At 38.2% G+C, this 22719-nt stretch overlaps 1 protein-coding gene across 13 annotated transcripts in view; it reads left to right on the top strand.

Moving 5' to 3' along the window:
* The window catches only part of GLIS3 (GLIS family zinc finger 3), a 191938-nt gene that overhangs the window by 49068 nt on the left and 120151 nt on the right, over positions 1–22719 (top strand). For 12 of the 13 annotated variants that reach the window (XM_080574415.1, XM_080574425.1, XM_080574423.1 and 9 more), the window contains one exon: positions 35–1160. In XM_080574415.1, coding sequence (XP_080430541.1) covers positions 35–1160 — 1126 coding nt within the window. The remainder of the gene's footprint in view (positions 1–34; positions 1161–22719) is intronic. The other variant, XM_080574424.1, reaches the window with a different exon arrangement.

The raw sequence follows: 22719 nt of genomic DNA, 5'->3' as shown, positions 1-22719 counted from the left end.
ACTGCTTACTCCTTTTATTATGCCTTTGTTCCAGGTCACTCTTGTCGCGTGAGTCTCTGGCCTCTACAACATCAAGCTTGTCAGAAAGTCAGTCCACTTTGAGTGTTAAGCAAGAGTGGTCGCATGGGTACAGGACACTTCCTTCTCTTCCTCCTGAACAAGGTACACAAAATGGTAGTGAGCTGGGGGACTTACTAAATTTTCCACTTGCAACATCTCTGTCCAGTAACTTCGTATCTAACTCATTACCATCCTACTTATTTGGCATGGAAAATAGCCATTCCTCTTTCCCTAGTCCTCGCCATTCCTCTTCCCGGTCTCAATCTACCCGCTCCAAAAAGAGAGCACTCTCTCTTTCTCCTCTGTCTGATGGCATAGGGATTGACTTCAATACAATCATCCGTACGTCCCCAACCTCTCTAGTGGCCTACATCAACAGCTCCAGGACATCACCAGCTAACGTCTCACCACAGCCTGAGGTTTATGGACATTTTTTGGGAGTGCGAGGAAGCTGTATACCCCAAAACTACTCTGTTCCAGCTGCCCAGAAAGGTCTTCTCATGGCTAATGGCAATATCACCTTCCCAGAGTACATTGAGAATAGCGCTGGTGAATACCAGCGGATGCAGCAGTTGGAGCAAGCCAGCCTGCAGACGGAAACCACAACTAACATGGTGATCCAGCAGGGCATGCCTCCCATGGACAGCCAGGCCGTGAGTGCCCTGAAAAACGAACAGATGGATGAATTCTCAGGCCATACAGTTGACATGCCTCCTCCACCCCCTCTGCCACCACCTCCTCCACAAGGGCCTCCGCCACCATACCATGCTCATCAGCACCAACATGTGCACAGCCTCCCTGGTCACATGCAGCCGCTGCCTGTACCTCCATCTGCCCCATGCCCACAGCTCGAAGAAGATGGGGAGCTGGATGACTTCAATGGCAAGCATGGCTGTCGCTGGATTGACTGCAATGCACTGTATGACCAGCAAGAGGAACTTGTGCGGCACATAGAGAAGATTCATATAGACCAGAGGAAGGGAGAAGACTTCACGTGCTTCTGGGCAGGGTGCCCACGAAGGTTCAAGCCTTTTAATGCCAGGTATAAACTGCTGATTCACATGAGAGTCCACTCAGGAGAGAAGCCAAACAAATGCACAGTAAGTCTGAATTCCATCTCCCTTACCAATCAAAGACTATATATTACTCATGACAATATAGAGAAGTTGTAATTCTGTCTCTGTTTCTAATGTTTTAATGTAACGTTCTGGTTTTTTGTTTGTTTGTTTGTTTTGCTTGGTTGGTGTTTTTTTTTTTGGCTAGTCTGCATGAATGAATGACTGCTTCATCTTTCCATCTAGATAGAAAGGAAAGCTATTCTTTAATTCGATATGTACAGACAGATAGGATTAAACAAAATTCTATTTTCTTAATTTAGAAAGCCTTTAATATAGACTGCAGAAGTGGCACGGTAGACCTTCATAAATTGAAGGTTAAGTACCATCAGTCACTGGAACTGTATGAACCATACATGGGGAAAAAGTGCTGCAGAATAAATGCCATAATCTATCTCAAAGTATTATTGCATGATGTTACTCTTTTTTCACTTGAGAAATTTTGGGGATCATGTATAATGTAACCATGGGAAACTGAAAAAAGTTTTTGCCTTAGAAAAGAAACAATTGCTTGTTTCATTACTAACAAAAACCAGACCTGCAGCCCTGTTGTCCTGAATACAGTAGGAAAAATACACATGGCAATTTCTCTGCTCACATCTTCCAGTCATGAACATTCAACCCCCAAAGCCATGCTTTTCTTGCAGTTTTTCTTAGGATCACTGCAAGCTGGTCCCTTGCATACATAATCACACAGGCCAATGATCTAGCCAGTAAACCCTCCCGTCAGCTTATGTTTGGACTCCAGTAAAGCATCTATAATCTAATTCATATTCTTGTTTAGCTTTACGTATAGGGTATATTTTGGATGACAATTAGCTTACCCACACTAAACACTCATTTAGAGCCAGCAGAAGACAGCCTCACCAGTGCTGTTCCTAGTCCTCAGCATAACCTAAGAAAACAATGAACATGTTTTCTAGAAAGAACTGCTGATTGTCAATCATTTGAAAAAAATTGATTTGTTTATAAATTGTGTAATGTAAGTTGGTGCAAGGAGTCTGTTTTAGTGTTTGTCTAGTTGAATGTTTTTCTTACAATTTGTTACTTATTCTAGATGTTTGCTTGTACAATAGATAGAGGAAATTTTTTCTTTAAGTTTTTGAACTCTAAAGGGCTCAATATTCTTCAGGAAGAGGAGGTATCTTCCCAGATTTAACTCTTGAATTTAAAACACCGGGCAGAGAAACTGTCACAACACTAGGAATTTTATCTTTCCTTCTTTTTTTACACTAGAGCCTGAATGCCTGAATTCTCTGCTCTCTGAATCTTTCTTTTTTTTTTTCTTTTTTTTTTTTTTTTTTCTTAAATTCCATTATATCCTCTTTTCTGCTCTTGGGATATGTTGGATCAGAATTTACCATTAACCAGTTCCTTGGGCACTTCTTGTCAGCTTTCTGGGGAAAGACAGAGAGAGAAAAAATAATTATTAGAAGTCAATAAAATAATTTTTGAAGGGAGTAGTACATGGAAAAAAATCATACAGAGAAAACACTATCCAGAAAGATGGCAAGAATGGTGAATGAACACTGAAAGAATAAAGCAATTACCCAGGGCATTTGTAATAGGATATCTATGATGAAGGATCCAGTAAGTCTGGGAAAAACACTGTCTTAGTAGCACTCTATACTCCCAGCCCTACCTGCTCAGAAAAGTTGCTTACATTGACTTCCTCATGTTTATGAGGCCTCTGTCCTTAGCTTTGAAGGAGTCATAATTCATTGATGATAAATATGTCAATGTTTACGTGAATAAGGTACTTAACATGATCCCATTTTTGGATGACTAACCCAAAAGTGTGTGCCAAGCCTTACCGTGTCACAAAAAAATGAGAGATGTCTATATTAGCTTCTTAGAAATAGGTTTCTCTCATAAACAGTAATGACAGTTATTCATTTTACTGAACTTCAGCAATTAATGAGGGATAGTGCCAAGTTTACACATTGAAAGCACATACTTATCTTGTTTCATGTTTAGAAGTGTAACGAAATAGAGAAATTTTAAGGGTGACTTGGCAACTCTTAAAATGTGGGTGTAAATCTGGAACATACGACCCCTTCCTTGGGACAAACATGCGGAACTGGCATTCATAAGTAGGCTTTGAGTGAAACAGCTTGCTGCTGTCTTCCTTACCATTGCACCAACGGTATGAATTTGGGAAAATACATTAGACTTTCTAATGACAAGGGGTACAGTCTGGAAGTCTATCAGTGTATGTAGGAAACTATACTAAAGTCAAGCTTCATACCTTTCTTACCAAGCAGCGAAATTTACAATCATACCAGTATAATTTGTGGTTTTAAACTGAGATTTTAGGTGAGGTATTATGGAGAACACTTTGGGCAAGATGATCATGAAGTATGATTTTCGTAAGAACCAAAAATTACGCAAAAGAAATCTGAAATTTCATAAAACCTATGAGTTTATGCACTAAAGTGATAAATCTAAACAATCCATTTATCATCTTTATTTTTCCACCTACAGTCTTTCTATAGTTTATTTTCTGATTCCACATGTAGGATGCTTCTTTCTCTAAAAACATTGTAAAGTACAGGTCTATACCATATTTGTTTGTATGTTTCAGGTGTATAGTCATTGCAGTTTGCATACTGATAGCAGGCAATCTAGTACACCAATCAGGGAAGAAAAATGACAAATATTGATTTATTACATGAACCAACCATATTTACTACAGAGAGTATAGGAGAAGTCACAGGTGTTTGGTAGGAACTAGCTTAATGTAATGTTCCAAGACCATCTAAAACTAAATGCAGCCAATAAAACTCATCATTTTAGTGACATCACACACCAGTCATTGCCTGAAAATCATGTGTGTTGGTTCCTAACATTTTGCAAAAATTAGTTAATAAGTGTTGTTAATAACACTTCTTGTTAAGTGTATATTACAATAGGTCCTGGTTAGTGTATTTATCACGCAGTACTTGTTTCTGTGCAGCTGAAGGCTGAGAGAGCGTTACTAGGTACTGTGTTGAGTGTTCGACTATTTCATGGTTGCAGTGGATTGCTATGACAGTTCAGTAAGCTCTGCAAGGTTATAGTAATATAAGGCTAATTATAAATATATAATATATAAATATATAAGGATAATTATAAACTGAACTTCAGAAAATCCTTTTATTCTCCTCCGTGATTGTTCTGTGATGACTAAATCATATGTTTGAAGAAAGATTTAAAGAATAGCTGGGATTGTAACACATTATGTACTTATAGTTAAAATTGCAGGTAGATATTTTTGTGACCTATACAGTTGTTTTGCCACATACGAACTAGTTCCTGTTTATCTATGTAATAAAAAATGGAAGTGGTAAATTATAGATAAAGGCTCTTTTCACTCTGTTATCTCTGGTTTTGGATGGGCCAGCTTTTTCAACTCTGAGAGATGAGAGTGTTGTAGAATGAGTTGTAATCAGATAGCAGCACATGAAAACATTTGATGATCCTGATCATCAGGTAAAACTTAAAGTCAAGCATTCTCAAGTTCAAAAACTCAGAGCATACCTATCCCTTTGTACGAATTACATAACAGTGAAGATAGAAACTGTAAAAGTATGCCTGCATATGAGGAAGACTTTGAGCAAGGTAACTGGGGAGCAGAAGATCATTCTATACCACTGCTGACAATTTACACTTTGTATTGATTTTTTTTTCTGTAAATCAAACGTTTCCCCTCCTCCCCTCCCCTCCCCTCCCCTCCCCTCCCCTCCCCTCCACCCACTACACTTCTTCTGTGTACTCAGAAGATTGGTTCTCATTCTAAAACATATGAATTTTTTAATCTGAAAAAAAAGAGTAAATTTCAGAGATCCCACATTTTGTTTTGTATGGGAGGCCAAAGTGGGTGACTCTATATCGCACTATATGGAAGTTTGCAAAGCTGAATAGTACCTGCATGCAAGAAGCCTAACCTGAAGCTGGCTTGTTTGGAGTAGGAGTTCATTATATTGGTGTTAACATGTCTTGAGATCTCTTAATGCTGATTAAAACACCTTCTGGGTTCTATTCTAATATACTGCAACTGGAATGGATTCTTGCTTCATTTCAGTAACCTGATTTGAAAACTAAAATATCTATTCAGGACATGATAACATACATTTAGTGTCTATTCCTAAATTCTTTATATAAAAGTAGATATGAAATGTTTGAATGTTGTATATTTATGTATTAGTCTATGCATTAGTTTGTGGGATTGGGTTTAAGAAAGAAGTCGAATAGATAAAAAGATAAGAAAAAGCTGAATGCAAAATTGATGTTGAAATGTAAGCAGTTAGTTCTCCAGTGGTTGAGATAAAATCTGCAATGTTTGCCAGCAGTTACCACACAATGCTCTCTGAGCTTCCCCCAGATTTCCTCTGGATTAGAGAAAAAGAGAATTCCTGGCAGTTGTGGAAACTCCGCAAATGCAATTGGCAAATGCTGACCTTTTACTCTGGCTGCACCAGTGGGCTTATTTTCTCCTCAGTGTTCCTTTTTTTATGGTGAATATTTTTGTACTTTTAAAGTTCAGCTGTAATAAGTGGTACTGGATTAACTTTATGTCATGCTATGTAAACAGTAAACTTTAAATATTACTCTGGTGTAAATAGCAACAACACATTGTTAAATTTCAGGCTCTCTCTTTGCATTTTCATTTAGATACACTAGTAATACTTCCCCTTTCAAGCTAAATTCAGTCTTTTTGCTTTCTATATGTTCTGAACAGCACAATGTGTCAGTATTTTGAAGTATGGGATAGCAATACTTATAGTGCACCTTTTCTTTTTATCACAGCTGCCTGGTGTGATTTTACCCAATAAAATTGCTAGTATTCTTGCCAGGTTTAAAGTAATATCAATTTAACATCTGCTAAATATTTGAGAATAACCCACAAGACATCAGTTTAATAAGCACATGAAACAGAAGTTATGGTTAAAAAAACAAGGAGCATAAAACTTAAAACATTTGTATAATGATTATTTGAGGCAGAATTAAACATCTTGAGGTGAGAATGAGTATTTAGATAGATATGTGTGTACTATTTGAATAACATCTGCTTAGAAGATGGTACTCAAGCTGAAATGTTAATTAAAACCAGAAATGCATTCTGTGAAAAACGTTTGGGATATTTTTCTATTTTCAGACTCTAGTAGTGTGCCTTCACATGCATGATGTGTTATTTGTGACATGTACTATAGATTTTATGCACAGAATATACCACTGTTTCTTGATTGTAAGAAAAGAATGTAACAAATCCCATACCTGAATAATGTTGGTAGGCACAGTTACTAGGACCTTTTCTGACACCCCACTACTTGCAAGGAGTCCTCTAAATGCAGCACAGAGAAACTGTGCAGGATAAATGCTGTGTGTCTGCCTTGTGGAATTCTGTTCAAGTCTTAAGAGGATGGAAATGATCAAAAAATTTTAATTTATTTTTCCTTGCATGTCTGCTAAAGAATCTTTCACCATGCTAAAATAGTAGCAGCTGAGCACCCAAACAGTGTTAAAAGAATAATAATTTAAATGTAGAGTCAAGCTGCCAAAAGTTAGAAAAGGCCAAGCTTGTAGTCGTCAGTTTCACTAATTCAGTGAACTAACTGAAACAGAAATACCATTGAAAAACAGAGATTTATCTATATCATGGTGTATAGACACAGAAAAGCTGTGTTTGAATTTAGACACATAAAGTCAAGGCTTCCTAACTCTCATAAGTTTTCACAGTCTCAGTAATCTTCTTTTTTGGGTTACGATGCTTTAGCTAGTTAAAGGTAAAACACGTTATGATGAATTGTGGGTTTGCCTCCACAAACAACTCAAACCCGTGTGATCACATCAAATGGCACCTGACCAAAGCTAATAAATCTTACCTCTTAGCAATGGTGCTACTGCTGTTTTAATATTATTCTTTCAGTATCAAATACATAATGTGTCTACAGTGCAAAGTGTAATGGTATGTTCTATTGTTGTGACTGCTTAAGATGCCAAACTTCCTCTTTGGTTCAGTGAGTGGCTGAAGGCTAATATTATCCAAAACACTGACCTTTAATATCAAAGCATCTCTTTGTGTATTCAAAAATACAAAGCAAGCTCCTTCCTACATGCAGATTTAAGACTGGAGATAGTGAGAAATGATGCCCAGAGAGCTATATTTTATATTACAGAGCAGAAATTCTGAATTATCCAATTTTATTCTTCTTGTCTTAATGCATAATTTGATTTTACTGTTAAATTTTTGAACAAAGCTTTCTTGTGTTTTGGCTTAGCTTTGTAGAAGAGTTGGGAGAGTTTTTGATTAGCTTTTTCAAAGAGGCATCTCCACAACTCTCCATGACTGTGCAGTATCCCAAAATGCCAGTGAACATTCCTAGCTACGCTAACACTTACGTTGTGTACAAAGGTTTCTAGATTATTAGCTCTTTGTGCATGTGGATAGGCACAAAGGTTTATATTTTATTTATTTTCATTTCCCTGTAGCATGATTTTAATAGAACGTTTTTGAGATTTTTATCATTGCTATGTCAAACCATAAAGAAATCATAAACTAAAAATGAGGTACTCTTGAAATTTTCGTCTATTTGAAATGTGGAATCCCAAATCAAACTTTTAGTGTCAGAAAATTTCAATGGCATAAAATTTGTATGTTTTGTGTGTGTGTTTTGTTTTATTTTTGGAGAACTAGCTTTTTAGCTAGAAAATGATTTGAATTAGCTGAGTGTCTAATGCCAAGATTGTGGGTTTGGAGCAAGTTTGTGTGAAGTATTTGGAAACTGGATTACTCTTGAAACCATAAGACCTTTTTGCATAAGTTTTACACTGTCTGCCAGATTTACTTTGCATTTTCACAAATCTCTGTTTGGTTGATGACTGGGCCTGTCAGGAACAGAGTAAATAAGTTAAGAAGCTTTCCATTTCTTGGTAGAAAAGCCTAACAATATCTGATGGGAAAACAGGAAATACAAGTTATGATACAGTCACAATAGAAACAGACAGAGGCCATTCATGGAAAACATGATTCTAAAAAAATAAAAAAAATAGGAAAGGGAGAAGGATAGATAGATACTTAATAGATTATACTGTGCATTGCAATGTTACCTCTTCAGAAAGGAAATGTGATTTTATAGGAAAGGTAAACACACTGTCAGCTTTTATTCAGGTGCTTGACATTGATTTCCTGAGGATTAGAGGTTTAATTAATGCTTCTAACACACTGTGGAGAACTTCTCAGACATCTAAGTCTGATGGCTTGTGTGTGAATATGGGCTTTTGAAACAAATGTTGAGAACTGAACATCATAGAATGGTGACTGGATTATTTGTAGAGAGTAATTATGAAATGGAAAAATGCCACATACTTTTTTGTGCTCATATGTTCTCACTTGTTAAATACCTTGCAAACGAAATGCAGATATATTTGAAGTGTTTGGGGATACTAGGGTATTCTATGATATACTTTTTTAAACATTCAGATTTTGTTTAAGATGCTTTTACTCCTGTTCAGGAGGATGTAAGTGACAATGTGTAAAGAAATCAAGAGAAGGTTCTGGTTCTGTGAATTTTTACAATGTCAGTTTCACAGCAGTTGACTTGTAGAGTTCAGTGAGGTTCTTCCATACAGAATTATGGAGCCAAGAACACACAGCTCAGGGATTCCATTGATTTCAGTGGCACATCTCGAACACAGATTGATACACACATTTACATCTTCAGGCACAATAGCCCAAACATCAAGGAAGACGACAATCAGCTTGATTTACTTCGGTCCCTGAAGCAGTTCTGTTTCAATGCCCTTGTAGTCCGAATTAGGTGAGATGCCATTGAACAGATGCTGAAAGTTGTACACTTTTACAGGTGAAGATAAATTCTAGGGTAGGTTTCCAAAGGACTTAGACAGTATAGGGATTAAGCACTGTTCAGAACATGGCTATAGTGGACTCTCCATACAGATGGTTGAAGTAGGCTTATTGGACCAGGATGCTATTCGTTCAGCCAAAACAGTGGAGTCCTCTTTTACAGATCTGCAATTGCTGTTTATCTTGGGTTAACAGGGCTAAAATAACTCCTGAAAAAAGCTTTTCTGAATGGGGCTGCATGGAAATAGGGAAGTCTTTATAGAGGAAGTCACTTGAAAGGTACTGTCTGAGTCTGTAGATTGCTGAGCTCAGAAAGTGAAGTTCAGAAAGTGAAACTGGTGAGGGTGCATGTCTGTTTTGTCTAGAGCTGCTCCGGGACTCAGTTGGCTCAGCTAAATGCATCTGGGATTGCTAAACAACAGTATAGCCATGTAGCAATTGTTTTCTAATATCATCTTCTTGTGGTATAAGCCCAGCAGGCAGCTAAACACCACACAGCTGCTTGCTCACCCTACCCAGGTGGGATGGGGGATAGAATCAGAAAGGTAAATGTGTGAGAACTCCTGAGTTGAGATAAAGACAGTTCACTAGGTAAAGCAAAAGTCATGCATACAAGGAAAGCAAAAAAAGGAAATCATTCTCTGCCTCCCATCAGTAGGCAGGTACTCAGCCACTGCCAGGAAAGCAGAGCTCATCAAGCATAACAATCTCTGTGGAAGACAAATGCCATCGCTCCTGATGTACTCCCATTTTCCCTTCTTTACCTCAGCTTTTGTTGCTGAGTGTGACCTCGTATGGTATGGACTATCCCTTTGGTCAGTTGGGGTCAGCTGTCCTGGCTGCGTCCCCTTCCAACTTCTTGTGCACCCCCAGATTCCTCGCGGGCAGGGCAGCATAAGAAGCAGGAAAGACCTTCACTCTGTGTCAGCAGTGCTCTGCAACAACTAAAATATCAATATGTTATCACTATTTTCACCAAAAATCCAAAACACAGCATCGTATGAGCGTCTATGAAGAAAAGTGTGTCTATCCCAGCCAAAACCACGATACATCTTTATCTACTCAGAGTGCTTGTTTTTCCTGTCAAAGACTGTTTTGAATTAGGCTTGATACTTTCCTACTGTCATTTTTAAAGATATGTAGCAGCTTTATTCCATGAGCACTCAGCTGTGGAGAATTAACACATATCATTACAAAGTCCAAGATCATAAGTTAAACATTTCATGAGGTGCCTCTGTGATAAGAAATTCCTTTTTTAAAAGCCGTTTCTGCAAGAAATATTGAAATGTTAAGTTCCTCATCTATTCATGAAGTAGTGTGCTTGATACAAAGAGTTGTTATAAATAATTTCCTTCCCTCTCTTCTCTTTCTTTGAATGCTTTCTGTTGGTCATGAACTGGCACAAGCTCAAGGGAAAGATGACAACATGCCTTTATGGGTACTCTTGGTACATTTCTATAATTACATTCAAACAAAATTAAATTGCTTTGGCTCTTTACTATATTCTTTACTGTTTAACTTCTGTCTCCTCCAAGGATGATCAGATGTAAACATCATGCAATGCCACTATTCTTCAAGGTCTATTATACTGCTGGTGGATGTATTTTCCTATTAGCATTCATATTTCTGTTTTAAGATGTTACAGTTATGCAAAGAAGCATGTCTGAGCCGACAATAAAAAATAATTGATTTTAATTAAGATTCATCGCGTAATAGAAAAAGACAAGACTTCTTTTGCTTCGTGAAAAGCCTGCTTTGCATGCTTGCAAAAATGCATGGATTCCTTTACAGTGGGTTTACATAATTGGTATGACAAAGTTTCAGTCCTGTGATCTTACAGTTTTAAAGTGGTTCAGACACATTTGTCAAACCTTGTTTAAAGTATTTGATGGTAATCTGTTACAGAAGTTGATAGATGACATGAACAAGAAGTCTGCTTTGTTTGTTTAAAGGAGTGGGCTATGTATAAGCTGAATTAAGGAATATTTATATCGGGACTGCTGAGATTATTGAAAGTACATTTTTAAAACAAGCCACTGTTGAAAAACAAGGCCTCTCAGCTCTGACTGACTGTCCAGGACTCCTGGCTTTCGACTGGGCAAATGTGGTCTGAATCTGTTGTGTAAATTAAGGATATGAGCTGCTAAATTGTGATACTGGTTTTACATCTTCACCAGTGAAACAGGTCCATTTTGGCATAACTTATCAAAGAAAGAGGCATACAGATTGAGTGAGTACTGCTGAACTCATTATAACTGATAGCTCTGCAGGCAGTGATTGAAAATGTACAAGCATATTACCATTTAAACTCAGACTGTTAAACTCAGTTAAATCAATCTCTGTGATGCCTGGGCTGGGGACAAGCCATTTCAGTAAGTCAATGGAGAGCTTGGTTCCAATTAAAAGTGAACCATCTGCAAGATTGTTGATCTGTTTTAACTGTGGTAAGGTTCTCCAAATTTTGTCTGTTGTGTATCTGTGAGAGTTCATATTTCCTCTGAAGGCAGAGGTCTGCTACTTCTGGTTCTGGTTCTTAAGAGTTCCAGAAAGGCCACTTAATGCAACAGCGATCACATACTGAGCCTATATCATCACACCTCTTGAAAAATCACTCCTTGGTGAAGGCCTCTTTGGAGATACATCTTCTCTCTTCATCCTTGAGCCACCCACAGTGGAAGGCTCCAGAGTTCAATTCCTTATATGCTTACGAGTGCCAGATACATAACGGTCATATGTAACCTAGTAGGTTATGTGTCTCTCCATCCTGATCTTGAGATGCTGCTGCTTTCTTCAAGATTCTGTAATATAACAGGTAATATGTAATGGTTCACATCCCACAGAGCAAGGCTGCAAGCAGGGTGAGGCTGCTGCATGTTCCCTTTTAAATGTAGTGGGGGAATAGCCTCAGGTGTGGATACAAGGAGGGAGTCTGGCAGTGTACAGACATAGAACATTTCTGTTACAGACCATGTTGATGACAGAGACTAGAAACCAGATGCTCTGGTGGGTCTTGTTAGACAACCTACCACCCACATGGAGTGCTTCTTGCTGCTGCTGCTGCATGTTTCTGTGGAGAAGGAGGAGAAAGGAAAAAGGTAGAGAAGAAAATCAGGCTGGCAGACATTATGTCATACTTGATTACGACAGTATACCGGTTTGGGCAATTACTGTAGAATGCTTACCTTACTTACAATTTGGAGTTGTTTTCCAATTCATTTTCAATTTTCAACCTCTGTAGGTAGGATTAAGTCAACTTTGTATTAGTTGCTGGCACTGAAGATTTCTCTTCACAGTCCTTGTGAAATTCTGTGTAGTGGGAGCTGTCCACAGCACAAACCTCGGATATATGTCATTTGGATCTATCCTAGCATGCATCAGCAACCTCAGAGTTTAGGCAGAGTCAGCTCACATCTTTCTGGGTAAGACCATATGGGTACAATAAACAATCCTGAGAGCTTCAGTGCACTAGTGATATAAGTCATACCAACAAACAGGATCATCTACATTAAGTTTTGAAAAAAATCACAAACTCAGTTATTCTGTTTTACCTCTGGAGTAACACTAGGGAAGATACAATAAACGTTCTACTGGTGCTTTAGAATCTGACTCCTCAATAGAGTTTTGGTATATGTTTACCCTGCAATGCTATGTATTCTGAGTTTTCATTATTATTGAAAAGCTTTTTTTTTTTTTTTTAAAAAAAAAAAAAAGGAAAAATCTCTTTCTAAAATCTCTTTGAATGGTAAGTGTAAGTTGAATTAAATAGCTTGAGCTCTTCCAATTTTTGAATGATACTTGAGTTTTGCATTAACTCATTCAGGATTTTGGCTTCCTTCATCACTGGACTTTCCAGAAATTGTTTGTTTTTTCTTTTGAAGTTTAAAGTTGAAACAAAATACAATTTCTTTTAATGAACTGTAGGCCTAATTTATTAACAGATAGGCTTCTCTTTTTAGGTTGATTAAAATCTCTACAAAGAACAATGTTTTGACTTGACTTCCAGAGAAATAATTGTCCATTTTATAAATTTGCGGTAAATTAATTTTTTTCAAGGCCGTGACCTGACAAAACATTGAGTCATTGCCACAACATCCCCCTCCCCAAACAGTCTCCATGTAAAAACAAATGCAGATGCAGAGCATTATTTAAATGTGTTACTTAAAGTTGCACGGGAACTTGTAAAGTATTTGACCTGTGAAGAAAAGATGTATACATTTTGGGAAAGGTAAAATACAAAATGAAACACGTCCGTCCCTGGTAAGGAGCAGGCACAGCATGTTGTATTTATTTGTTTATTTGCTTTGAGTATCTTGAGTTCACAGCAAAATACTTGACCATCCTTGTAATGCAGCTTCCTGATCAAAATGTCACTAGCATTTGGAATGACTTACCAATGGCATTCAGAAGGTCAGTTAGATTTTAATATGTCCTTGTTTCATTCAAGAAAAGTTAACAAGATGAATCCAGACAACCATGCAGCTGTATATAGTACATGGTCCATACACTTCATAGCGTCAAAGAATGGCTTGGGTTGGAACGGACCTTCAGGATCATCCAGTTCCATCCCCCCTTCCATGGGCAGGGACACCTTCCTCTAGACCAGGTTTCTCAAAGCCCCGTCCAACCTGGCCTTCAACACCTCCAGGGATGGGACATCCACAGCTTCTCTGGGCAACATGTACCAGTGCCTCATCACCCTCTGAGTGAAGAATTTCCTCCTAATCTAAATCTCCCCTCTTTTAGTTTAAAACCATTCCCCTAGTCTTGTCATTATCTGACTGAGCAAAAAGTTCATCTTTTCTATAAGCCCCCTTTAAGTTTTCAAAAGCTGTCATAAGGCCAGTCCAGAGTCTTCTCTTCTTCAGGCTGACAGCCCCAGCTCTCTCAGCTTTTCTTCATAGGAGAGGTGCTCCAGTCCCTTGATGATCTTTGTGGCCCTCATCTGGACCCATTCTAGCACGCTAGCATCCACGTGCTTCTTGTGCTGGGGACCCCAGAGCTGGATGCAGCACTCCAAGCGGGGCCTCACAAGGGCAGAGCAGAGGGGTAAAATCCCCACGCTCAACCTGCTGGCCACTCCTGTTTTGATGCAGCCCAGGACACAGTTGGCCTTCCGGGCTGCAAGCACACACTGCTGGCTCGTGTCAAGCTTTTTGTCCAACAGGACCCCCAAATCCTTCTCTGCAGGGGTGCTCTCAATGAGTTCTTCTCCCAGTCTGTACTCCTGTCTGGGATTGCCCCAACCAAGGTGCAGCACCTTGCACTTGGACTTGTTGAATCTTATATGGTTCATGTGGGTCTGATTCTGAAGCTTTTTTCCCCAGGTCCCTTTGGATGGCATCCCTTCCTTCTGTTGTATCAACTGCACCACTTATACCATGGATGATCCATCCCAGGAAGCATGAAGTTTGGCTTCCTTGGCTTTCCACTGAAGTGCATGTGTTAAGAGTCCAGAGATAGTTCTGAATTATATTACGTAAAGAAACTGTTTAAAATCTGTCCTGCTTCAATTTGCTTCACAAGGTCTGTGTAGACAAATGTAGAATTTTGAAATCTGAGAAAAAACATTTCAGAAAGCTCATTTTTCTTTGTTATAAAAATCTATTCATAAAATATCTCTGTAAAACAATACACTGGCTCCATTTTCTGCCTCAGCCTTGGCTACTGGAGACAAGTATATGGTCTTCATGGTTTCTAGTAATAAAAATATGTCAGCCTTTGCATTGGTTCCCTTTGGTTTAAGTGGTGATGTTTCAGAGTATGTGCATGGCTAGGGGAAGAACACAATTGTTTTCTCTTTTTCATTTGAATAATTGTATCATCTGGCATACGGATGAAAGAATATTAATTAGATTGCTAGAAATATATTGAAAAGTAACCCAGTTTTAGGACACTACAAATAGCTAAGTTGCAAGACACTAATTCTTTCACAGAAATAACAGATTTCTTTTGAGAAACTTGAACAATTAAGAAAAATTTGAACAGAAATCAAATCCCAAGTAGCAACATACCCTCTAAGAATAACTAAAGCTGACTGTTCTAGGATTGTAAACAAGAATCTCATCTTGATCAAGTTTCATTGAAATTCCAGTTGGCGACTGGAGTAGTGTATTTTAAATAATACCAGAATAACAGAACAGCAAATGGTGTCCTGTCATTTAACTTTTTTCTGATAAAAAATGACTGTTATTGCTTGAAAAATTTTATTTTGTACTAATCTCAGAGTATCTGCCTAACAATTCTTTGTTTTATCTACCAGTAGAAAGACGTGGACTTACCAGAGCGAGTCCAGAGCAGGGCCACAAGGATGATCAGGGGGCTAAAGCACCTCTCCCATGAAGACAGGCTGAGAGAGCTGAAGTTGTTCAGCCTGAAGAAGACAAGGCTGGGAGACACCTTATAGCAGTCTCCAGTACCTAAAGGAGGCCTGCAAGAAAGCAGGGTTTGTCAGGGTTTGTAGTGATAGGACAAAGGAAAATGTCTTTAAACTAAAAGAGGGTAGATTCAGACTAGATTTATATACTGAAGAAATTCTTCACTGTGAGGGTGGTGAGGCACTGGGGTAGGTTGCCCAGAGAAGCTCTGGATGCGCCGTCCCTAGAAGTGTTCAAGCCCACGTTGGAAGGGACTTTGAGTAATGTGGTCTGGTGGGAGGTGTCCCTGCCCATGGCTGGGGGTTGGAACTGGGTGATCTTGAAGGTCCCTTCCAACCCAAACCGTTCTATGACTCTATGATTCCATGATTTATTTATTAAACAAACTCTATTTTAAACAATTAAAAATAAAAGATATATATTTTATTTGAATAAAAATAAAAATAATATTTTTTTAAATTAAAACTTGCTATCATTGATACAAAAGCATTCTTAAACATGAAGGCTTTTGCAGTGTTGTTGCACAAACCCATCAAGTGGCGGTATTTTAAACTGCAGTTTTCAGTGAACAGTATGTAAAAAACATACCTCTGTGTTTCAAGGGCTGATGACCTCTCAAATACAGAACAACAAAACTGACTTCTAATGTTGGGCAGGAGACCATCAATAGTAATGACAGCAGTGCAAATAAGTGGCTTTTCCTCACCACCCAGTGTACAATAGTAACTATGAAACACAGCTGACTGAGGTAGTATTGATTGCTGACTTTTTCCAAAGGCATGTCTGCATTGTGTTTTGTCTGTTGAAATAAATGTAAAGGCCTCAGTTTGCAGTCAGTTAATCTCCAGAGTAATTTGCTTGCCTGATTCTGTTGCTAGATGTACTGTCCAAGTACAAGCTACTTTTTGTGGTGGATAAAGAGACTTAGCTGATAAAGCAGTTTATTATGTTACTGTTCTGTTAAGCACATTGATCTTGCTCATGGAAAATGTTAGTACTTTCTCCTTTGTTTGAACCATACTTCTATTTTTCCAGCAATTGTTGTCTGTGACTTAGATCTCATTAGGATTATACCAAGGTCACTGAACGGCATGTCAGCTTAATTACAATGGCTCTCAAGCTGAACAGCTCTGACTCACAAACAGGAATCCACAGTTAGGTAAATGAACAATCTAAAGTCTCTGAGATGCATACTGTGCAATACTCAGCTCTTTGTGGCAAGATGCTGGCTGAAGATGGTGCTCCTCAGCTCCAGTCAGTTGTTGTCTGTGACCTGCAACAGGACTGAGCAGCATGAAGGATGTGGCAGTTTTTCGCTAATTATAAGCAGTTTAGAAATGAACAGGAGTCTGTTATCACGTCTGATAGGATGCAAGGAAATGGCCTCGAGTTCTGCTAGGGGGAGTTTTGACTGGATATCAGGAAGCATTTCTTCATGGAGAGGGTGGTCAAGCATTGGAACAGGCTGTGCAGGGAAGTGGTGGAGTTAGCATCCCTGAAGGTATTGAAGAAACATGTGGACGTGGCACTAAGGGATGTGGTTTAGCGATGGGACTCAGCAGGTCAGGTTGACGGTTGGACTTGATCTTGAAGGTTTTTTCCAGCTCTGTGATTCTATCACTGTTGAAAAGTTGTGTAAGGGTGGTAAGATGTGTGAGCTGTCTGGTACTCTAAAAAAAAAGGCACCTGTTAACAACAGAGTTAACATTGCAAACAGTGAAATATAAGAAATAGTTCCAAGCACTCCACAGAAGAAACTATGCAATAATGTCTACCCATCAGGTTAAAGTCCAGTTCTTAAGGAAAGACATAAGCAGCCTGTGCTCTTTTACTCCAGTAGTTTCCATGTGTTGAAAACAACCTTACTATAATTATGTCAGGTCATGTGTCATTGCATGTGTCATTGCTCCAAAGATCTTTCTGCAGCTGGATGATGTGACCCACATATGAATTCTGTTTCCAATGAGAGGCAGCTCCCATTTTCAGTGGTCTCTGTTTCTTTTTAAACTCTGTGTTTTACCAAACTGACATCTGCATATCTTGTAGATCAGAGTGCCATGTGCTTCTATAATATAATTGACTTTATTTTGCACTTCAAAGGGTTGTTTTTTTTTTCAGGAGTGCTTATCTACACAAACGTCAGGTGAATCTAATAAAAAATGTCAGAATACAGAGGAAAGCAGAATTCAGCAAGATACAGAATATTTTTTCATGAACTCCTGAGTAGATACATCAACAAACTTTATTGTTTTTTCTTATAGTCCTACCAGATGTGAGTCCAGTCCTATTCAGATGTGAGCAGAATTAACCCAGGTGGTTTTGAGTACAGGGGAGATGAGAGAAAACTTAATTTTTTCAGTCAAAAATAAGGTGCAATTTTCATATTGTCCCTAAAATTAAAATACATGAAATGCCTGGGAAATCTCCAGTGGCAATAGACACCACCAGTTAGGTCAGGCCTAGGCAAAAGTCAAAGCCAGAGTCAGGCATCATGATCAGGTTGAATCAAGGCCCAGATCAAAGAGGCTGAGAAGTTCATTGTTTCAGAAAATGTATCAAGAGCATCTAGCACCCAATAGCTGAAATCAGCAATCTGAAGTGCCTGTGCTATAAATTTGTGTCTGGGCTGGAATAGAAACCTAAGGAGACCAAGGGTAAATAAGTAGAGAAGAGCAGTCAGGACCAGTGATTCTTGTCCAAAGGAGGACAAAGACTGGTGCGGGCTGGAGAGGGACCAGGACTAAGCTGTGAACGAGGATCTCAGCTCTATCCTCAGTGCTGTATTGTAGAGTCTGCATGCTGTTCTAGGCTACTCTGTCAGCTACACAGGCTTGCTTTTCATCTCCTGGAATATTGATTTATTGGAGCACAGATGTGGAGAACTATATCTTGGTCATGTCATTGAGGTTGGTCTGTTCCTAATTAAAAAAGAAACATTGCCATGTGTCATTGTGTAATTGATTTCCTGTCTGGGACAGATAAAGAACATCTTGAGGCATTCTAAGTTTTCCATCAAACTCTGACTTTCATGTTGGCCTCAACTTGTTTGAATGTTTGAGAATTGTGCTTTACTGTTTTAGTCAGAAATCTCTTAAGTGCCTAGTCAAAGGGGAGAGAACGGACTCTACTGGACGTATGCCTAATCCATTTCTCCAGACTGTTTGAACAGGTTTGTGTATTCTCAGTGTGATGTATGCACCAACATGTTGTGGGTACAAGACCAAATACAATAAAAATACTTACCCATTTTACTGGATGGAGAAGAAAGGTGAGTTCAGGTTCTTTTCATGTTTCAACTACTTATTTTATTCTTAGTATTTAAACTAATAGGCTGACTCTGGAATGTTAAGAAAAGTTCACAAAATAGAGATATTGTATCTTTTAATTTAAAATGCACATAGCTGAAAGACTCAGATTTTTAAATACAAAAGTTTTCCCAGGGTAGAGTTCAGCTACATTCAGGTAAAGTTCTCTACATTCAAGTTAGAGTTCTGAGCTCTTGAGAAACACTAGCAACAAACATTCAAGTCACTATGGTCTATATTTCAAGGTATTGTGACTGTAGTCTGTGTCATCCTATGGCTTGATTTAATTTTCTTTGGAATTAGATTTATAGATTAAAAGTATCACAATTTCTTCAATTCAAATTAAGTAGCTAAATTCCTAATTATCACATCAGATATGAATGGGTTTTGCTGAGTGTGTTTTGCTATGGTTGACTTGTCAATTGACAAGTCCTATTTAATTGTAGACTGATGGTGGTCAACGCTAATCAGCTAATCATTGTGACCTGATGCTTCCTGGGACACAGATCAAAGTCCTGTGACTGTTTCTAATGCAAAGAGTTATTCCTTACACTCCTCAACACACTCGTTGAGAGGATTGGCAGAAGATTTAGGATTTCAGTAATAAGCCTGAAACATGTAGAATAACCCTTAGTCTGAAGTGATAAACTGGTATTTCTGCATGATGGTTTTCAGGAGGCTAGTGGTTAAAGGCTTGTCTTCATGGAGGACAGGTTTATTGGTAGTTACAACCTTCTCTTTGTTGAGTATTTCATTTTTGAATCTTCTCAGGCTTTTTATTTGAAGAACAAACTGTACAGCATCTTAATCTTGTTTATTATACAATGTGTTGTGGAAAACATTAGAAAGTCTATATTGTATGTTAGTTAATGGATGATGACAACCAATTCCATTTTTAAATTGTAATTTGCATGTGACAGCCAGTTATGCAGGGAAGTAATTACTGTACTGAATTTTCACAAGGTGTCAACTGTGATACTTGCTGACCAAATTAGAGTATATGGTCCTTGCAGGCCTTCTAAAGAATACAAATCTCACCAAATTAATTACTGGTATAGCTGTTTTCCTCTTTTTTTTTTTACATCTTGTATATATGGACTTCAGTACTGTATATAGCTGTCTGAATTTTTAAAAAATCTTCAAATTTGGTTTGTCAGGAGTATCTTTCTGAGTAGTCCACTATGCAAAGATGTTGAAGAGGCAAGGAGCAAGTATTTAACTGTACTAAAGTAGAATATTCACTGATACTTTCATCTTCAGTGTTTCAGACTCAGGGTCACAAATGTTAAAACAGGAAAGAACACAGCTTAACAAAAAAAAACCCTGAGTTTTCTGAAATGTTGTCATTATACCAGCTGGTTGAACATGTTTAATTCTGTGATTTTCCATCTGTATAAACAGAACAATTTAGGACTCACGATGGAAGTGATGCAAAGAACAGGACACATCATTTTCAGAATCCATTTAAAATTTTTGAAGTACATTAGCTGCCTGTACATTGAATGGCAGCACCAGGTTATTTGACTTTATGGGAAGGTTTGCTGCATACTTTCTTAACATTGCCACAAAAGTTGGGTAAAATTAGATGAGTTTCTAGTGTATACTTCTGTTAGAGTTGTATGTCGCTGTTAGAATTTTGTATTCAGAGTAAAAAGTATTTGGTTTCTCCTAAGAGACAAAGGGAAGGAGATTCTGTATGTACCTAATTTGAGGTTTTATTCATATAGGCAAGAAGTGGTGGTATTACAGCTACACTGACATATGTGTTACCTCAACCCTGTTGTCACAGACCATGCCTCTGTAAACAGCGATATACCCTGCGGAAAAACACAGAAAAGAGTTCTGTGGTATTCAGTAATCCCAGGGAAATCTCACAAGTATAGCTGCCTTGGAGGACCTGCAAGCAACATAAGGTTTGCACCCAGTAGTCATAATCTGTCTCTGCTACTTCTTAATGCTCTGGGAGGGTCTTTGTTCTCCAGGCAGTAACAAGGCTGCTGTCTGCAATGTCTTCCACTGTGCAAAACCTAACAGCCAAAACAGCAGCAAAAATAGGTGTGCATACTTTAAGGCTGAAAACTTGCTCATGCTATTAAAAGAAAAACCGTAAGGGTACGTTAATAGTGCCATCTGGTGACATTTCATATGACCCTAGGCTATTTCCCAGGCTATGCTATATTTTAACGTGATTTTGTCACCTGTGTGTACGTGTTTCCTGACATGGTAGTAAAATAACTAATGGACTAAATGCTCAAGCACCTTTTGCTCTTTAGCTTCATGAAATACTTTTGAGGTTGTAGTCTTAAGTGGAAGGCCATTCTCTAGTTGCACTAATAGGGCAAAAGGTCTGCGATGTTGCTTTAGCTGGGGATTCCCCACTGTAGGAGGGCTCTTGGACAGTATAAAACTAACAACTGTTGTAAGAAAAAACAAAACAAGACAAAACAAACTTCTTGTAGCTATTGACTGTAGTGTTCTTCACCTCTACCAAAGCCTTGGTTAAGTGCTGTATTAGTTATGTGATGAGGAAGCCAAAGTATGCTTGACTCTAATGGGAAATACCAGTAGAGGTGCATGTGTAAACACACACACACAAGAGTGTTGACAGCACATGAAAATTTGCAATGAAAATTAGGCTATAAGGTCAAATTAGAAACACACAAACTGAAAACTTGAGTGCTCCTAGCAAATTTTTGTTAATGTGGCAAATGCCTGTACCTACCAGCCTCTATAGGGCTCACCTAAAAAGGCAGCAGCATTAAAATTAGTACCTGCAAATGTACCTCTAAGTAGAGAGAAACCAGAAATTCCTGGACTCAGAAAACAGAAAATGGCTGTTGAATTGCATTCCTTGCAATATCTACTTTATCATGTCTACAGTTGGTGGTGGTGGTGGTAGTTTTTTGTTTTTAAAGGGGAACAGACTAAATTTCCGGAACATTTATTGTGTGCTATATTCCAATGGTCTAGCAAATTATACTTGAACATCTGAAGACATTTGAGCATAACAATCTGAACATGGGGAGGGTGTGTATGTGCGTGTGTGTGTGTGTGTTAAGCTTTATATATCCCCAATATTTATAATTCTTACTGTACTTAAAGTATTTAAGGAAGGGTACAACTCTTTGCTGTGGTATAAACTGATTCATTCCTGTTAACATTTAGGGAATCAGGGAACTGCTCCACAAACAAGGCTTTTCAGTGAGATTGAGAATTCAGACAATGTGCAGAAATTGTTGTAAACGTTCTGCGTCAGTGCTTTCTGTATGATGCAGTCACAATTCGCAGCAGCACAGTAGCCTCTCAAATGAATAGGTAAACACGTCAAGACTTTAGGACAAAAACTTTTTGCTGACAGGGTCTTTTTTAGGAGAGAGTGTTAGTGGGACAGGAGTAAAGTAGCACAAAGTGCTCCAGCCTTCTACTGGGAACTTTTATATTTTAGGTAGACAAATTCCAAACAAATAATTTGTGGGTAATTGAGAATGTCCCTTCCAGAAAAATATTTAATCTCAAAAACCTCAGGAAGGAGGAGCCAGTTAAACTGGTAACTCCTTTGTGTGGTTAATTAGTCACTGTTAAAAATTTACCCTATTTCTAATTTGTATGGTTTCAACTTTTGGATATTAGGTTAATTCTTTCATAAGAGATGTAATAAATTCAGTGTGCTTTAATCAGCAAGTAAAAACACCAAACTGTAAGCATTGCCTTGTGTTACTAGTCCTGCATGAGGTAGCTAAAGCAAAATATTTTTTAGTCTTTAGCAAATGGGGATATAAAATACATTTTCCTGAAGAAACTAAAGTCTAAAGCAGTTAAAAAGCTTCAGTCAGATAAAATACATGGTCTACAGTTTATTTAAAAAGTATTTCAATTGTTCAGGAGGATAACAGTTTCCTGTAATTTGTCACTACATATACTCATATCTAACTCTCCTTTACAGTAGTATTCTTCTGAAAGTATTGTAACATCTGTCTAAACACCTTCTTTTTAAGCAGGGTTTAATGAAATTTTGTCAT

The sequence above is a fragment of the Anser brachyrhynchus genome (assembly GCF_964034855.1).
Source record: "Anser brachyrhynchus genome assembly, chromosome: Z".
In the NCBI taxonomy this organism is placed as follows: Eukaryota; Metazoa; Chordata; class Aves; order Anseriformes; family Anatidae; genus Anser; species Anser brachyrhynchus.
Note: the sequence above shows the minus strand (reverse complement) of the source record. Positions and strands in the feature narration are given on the sequence as shown.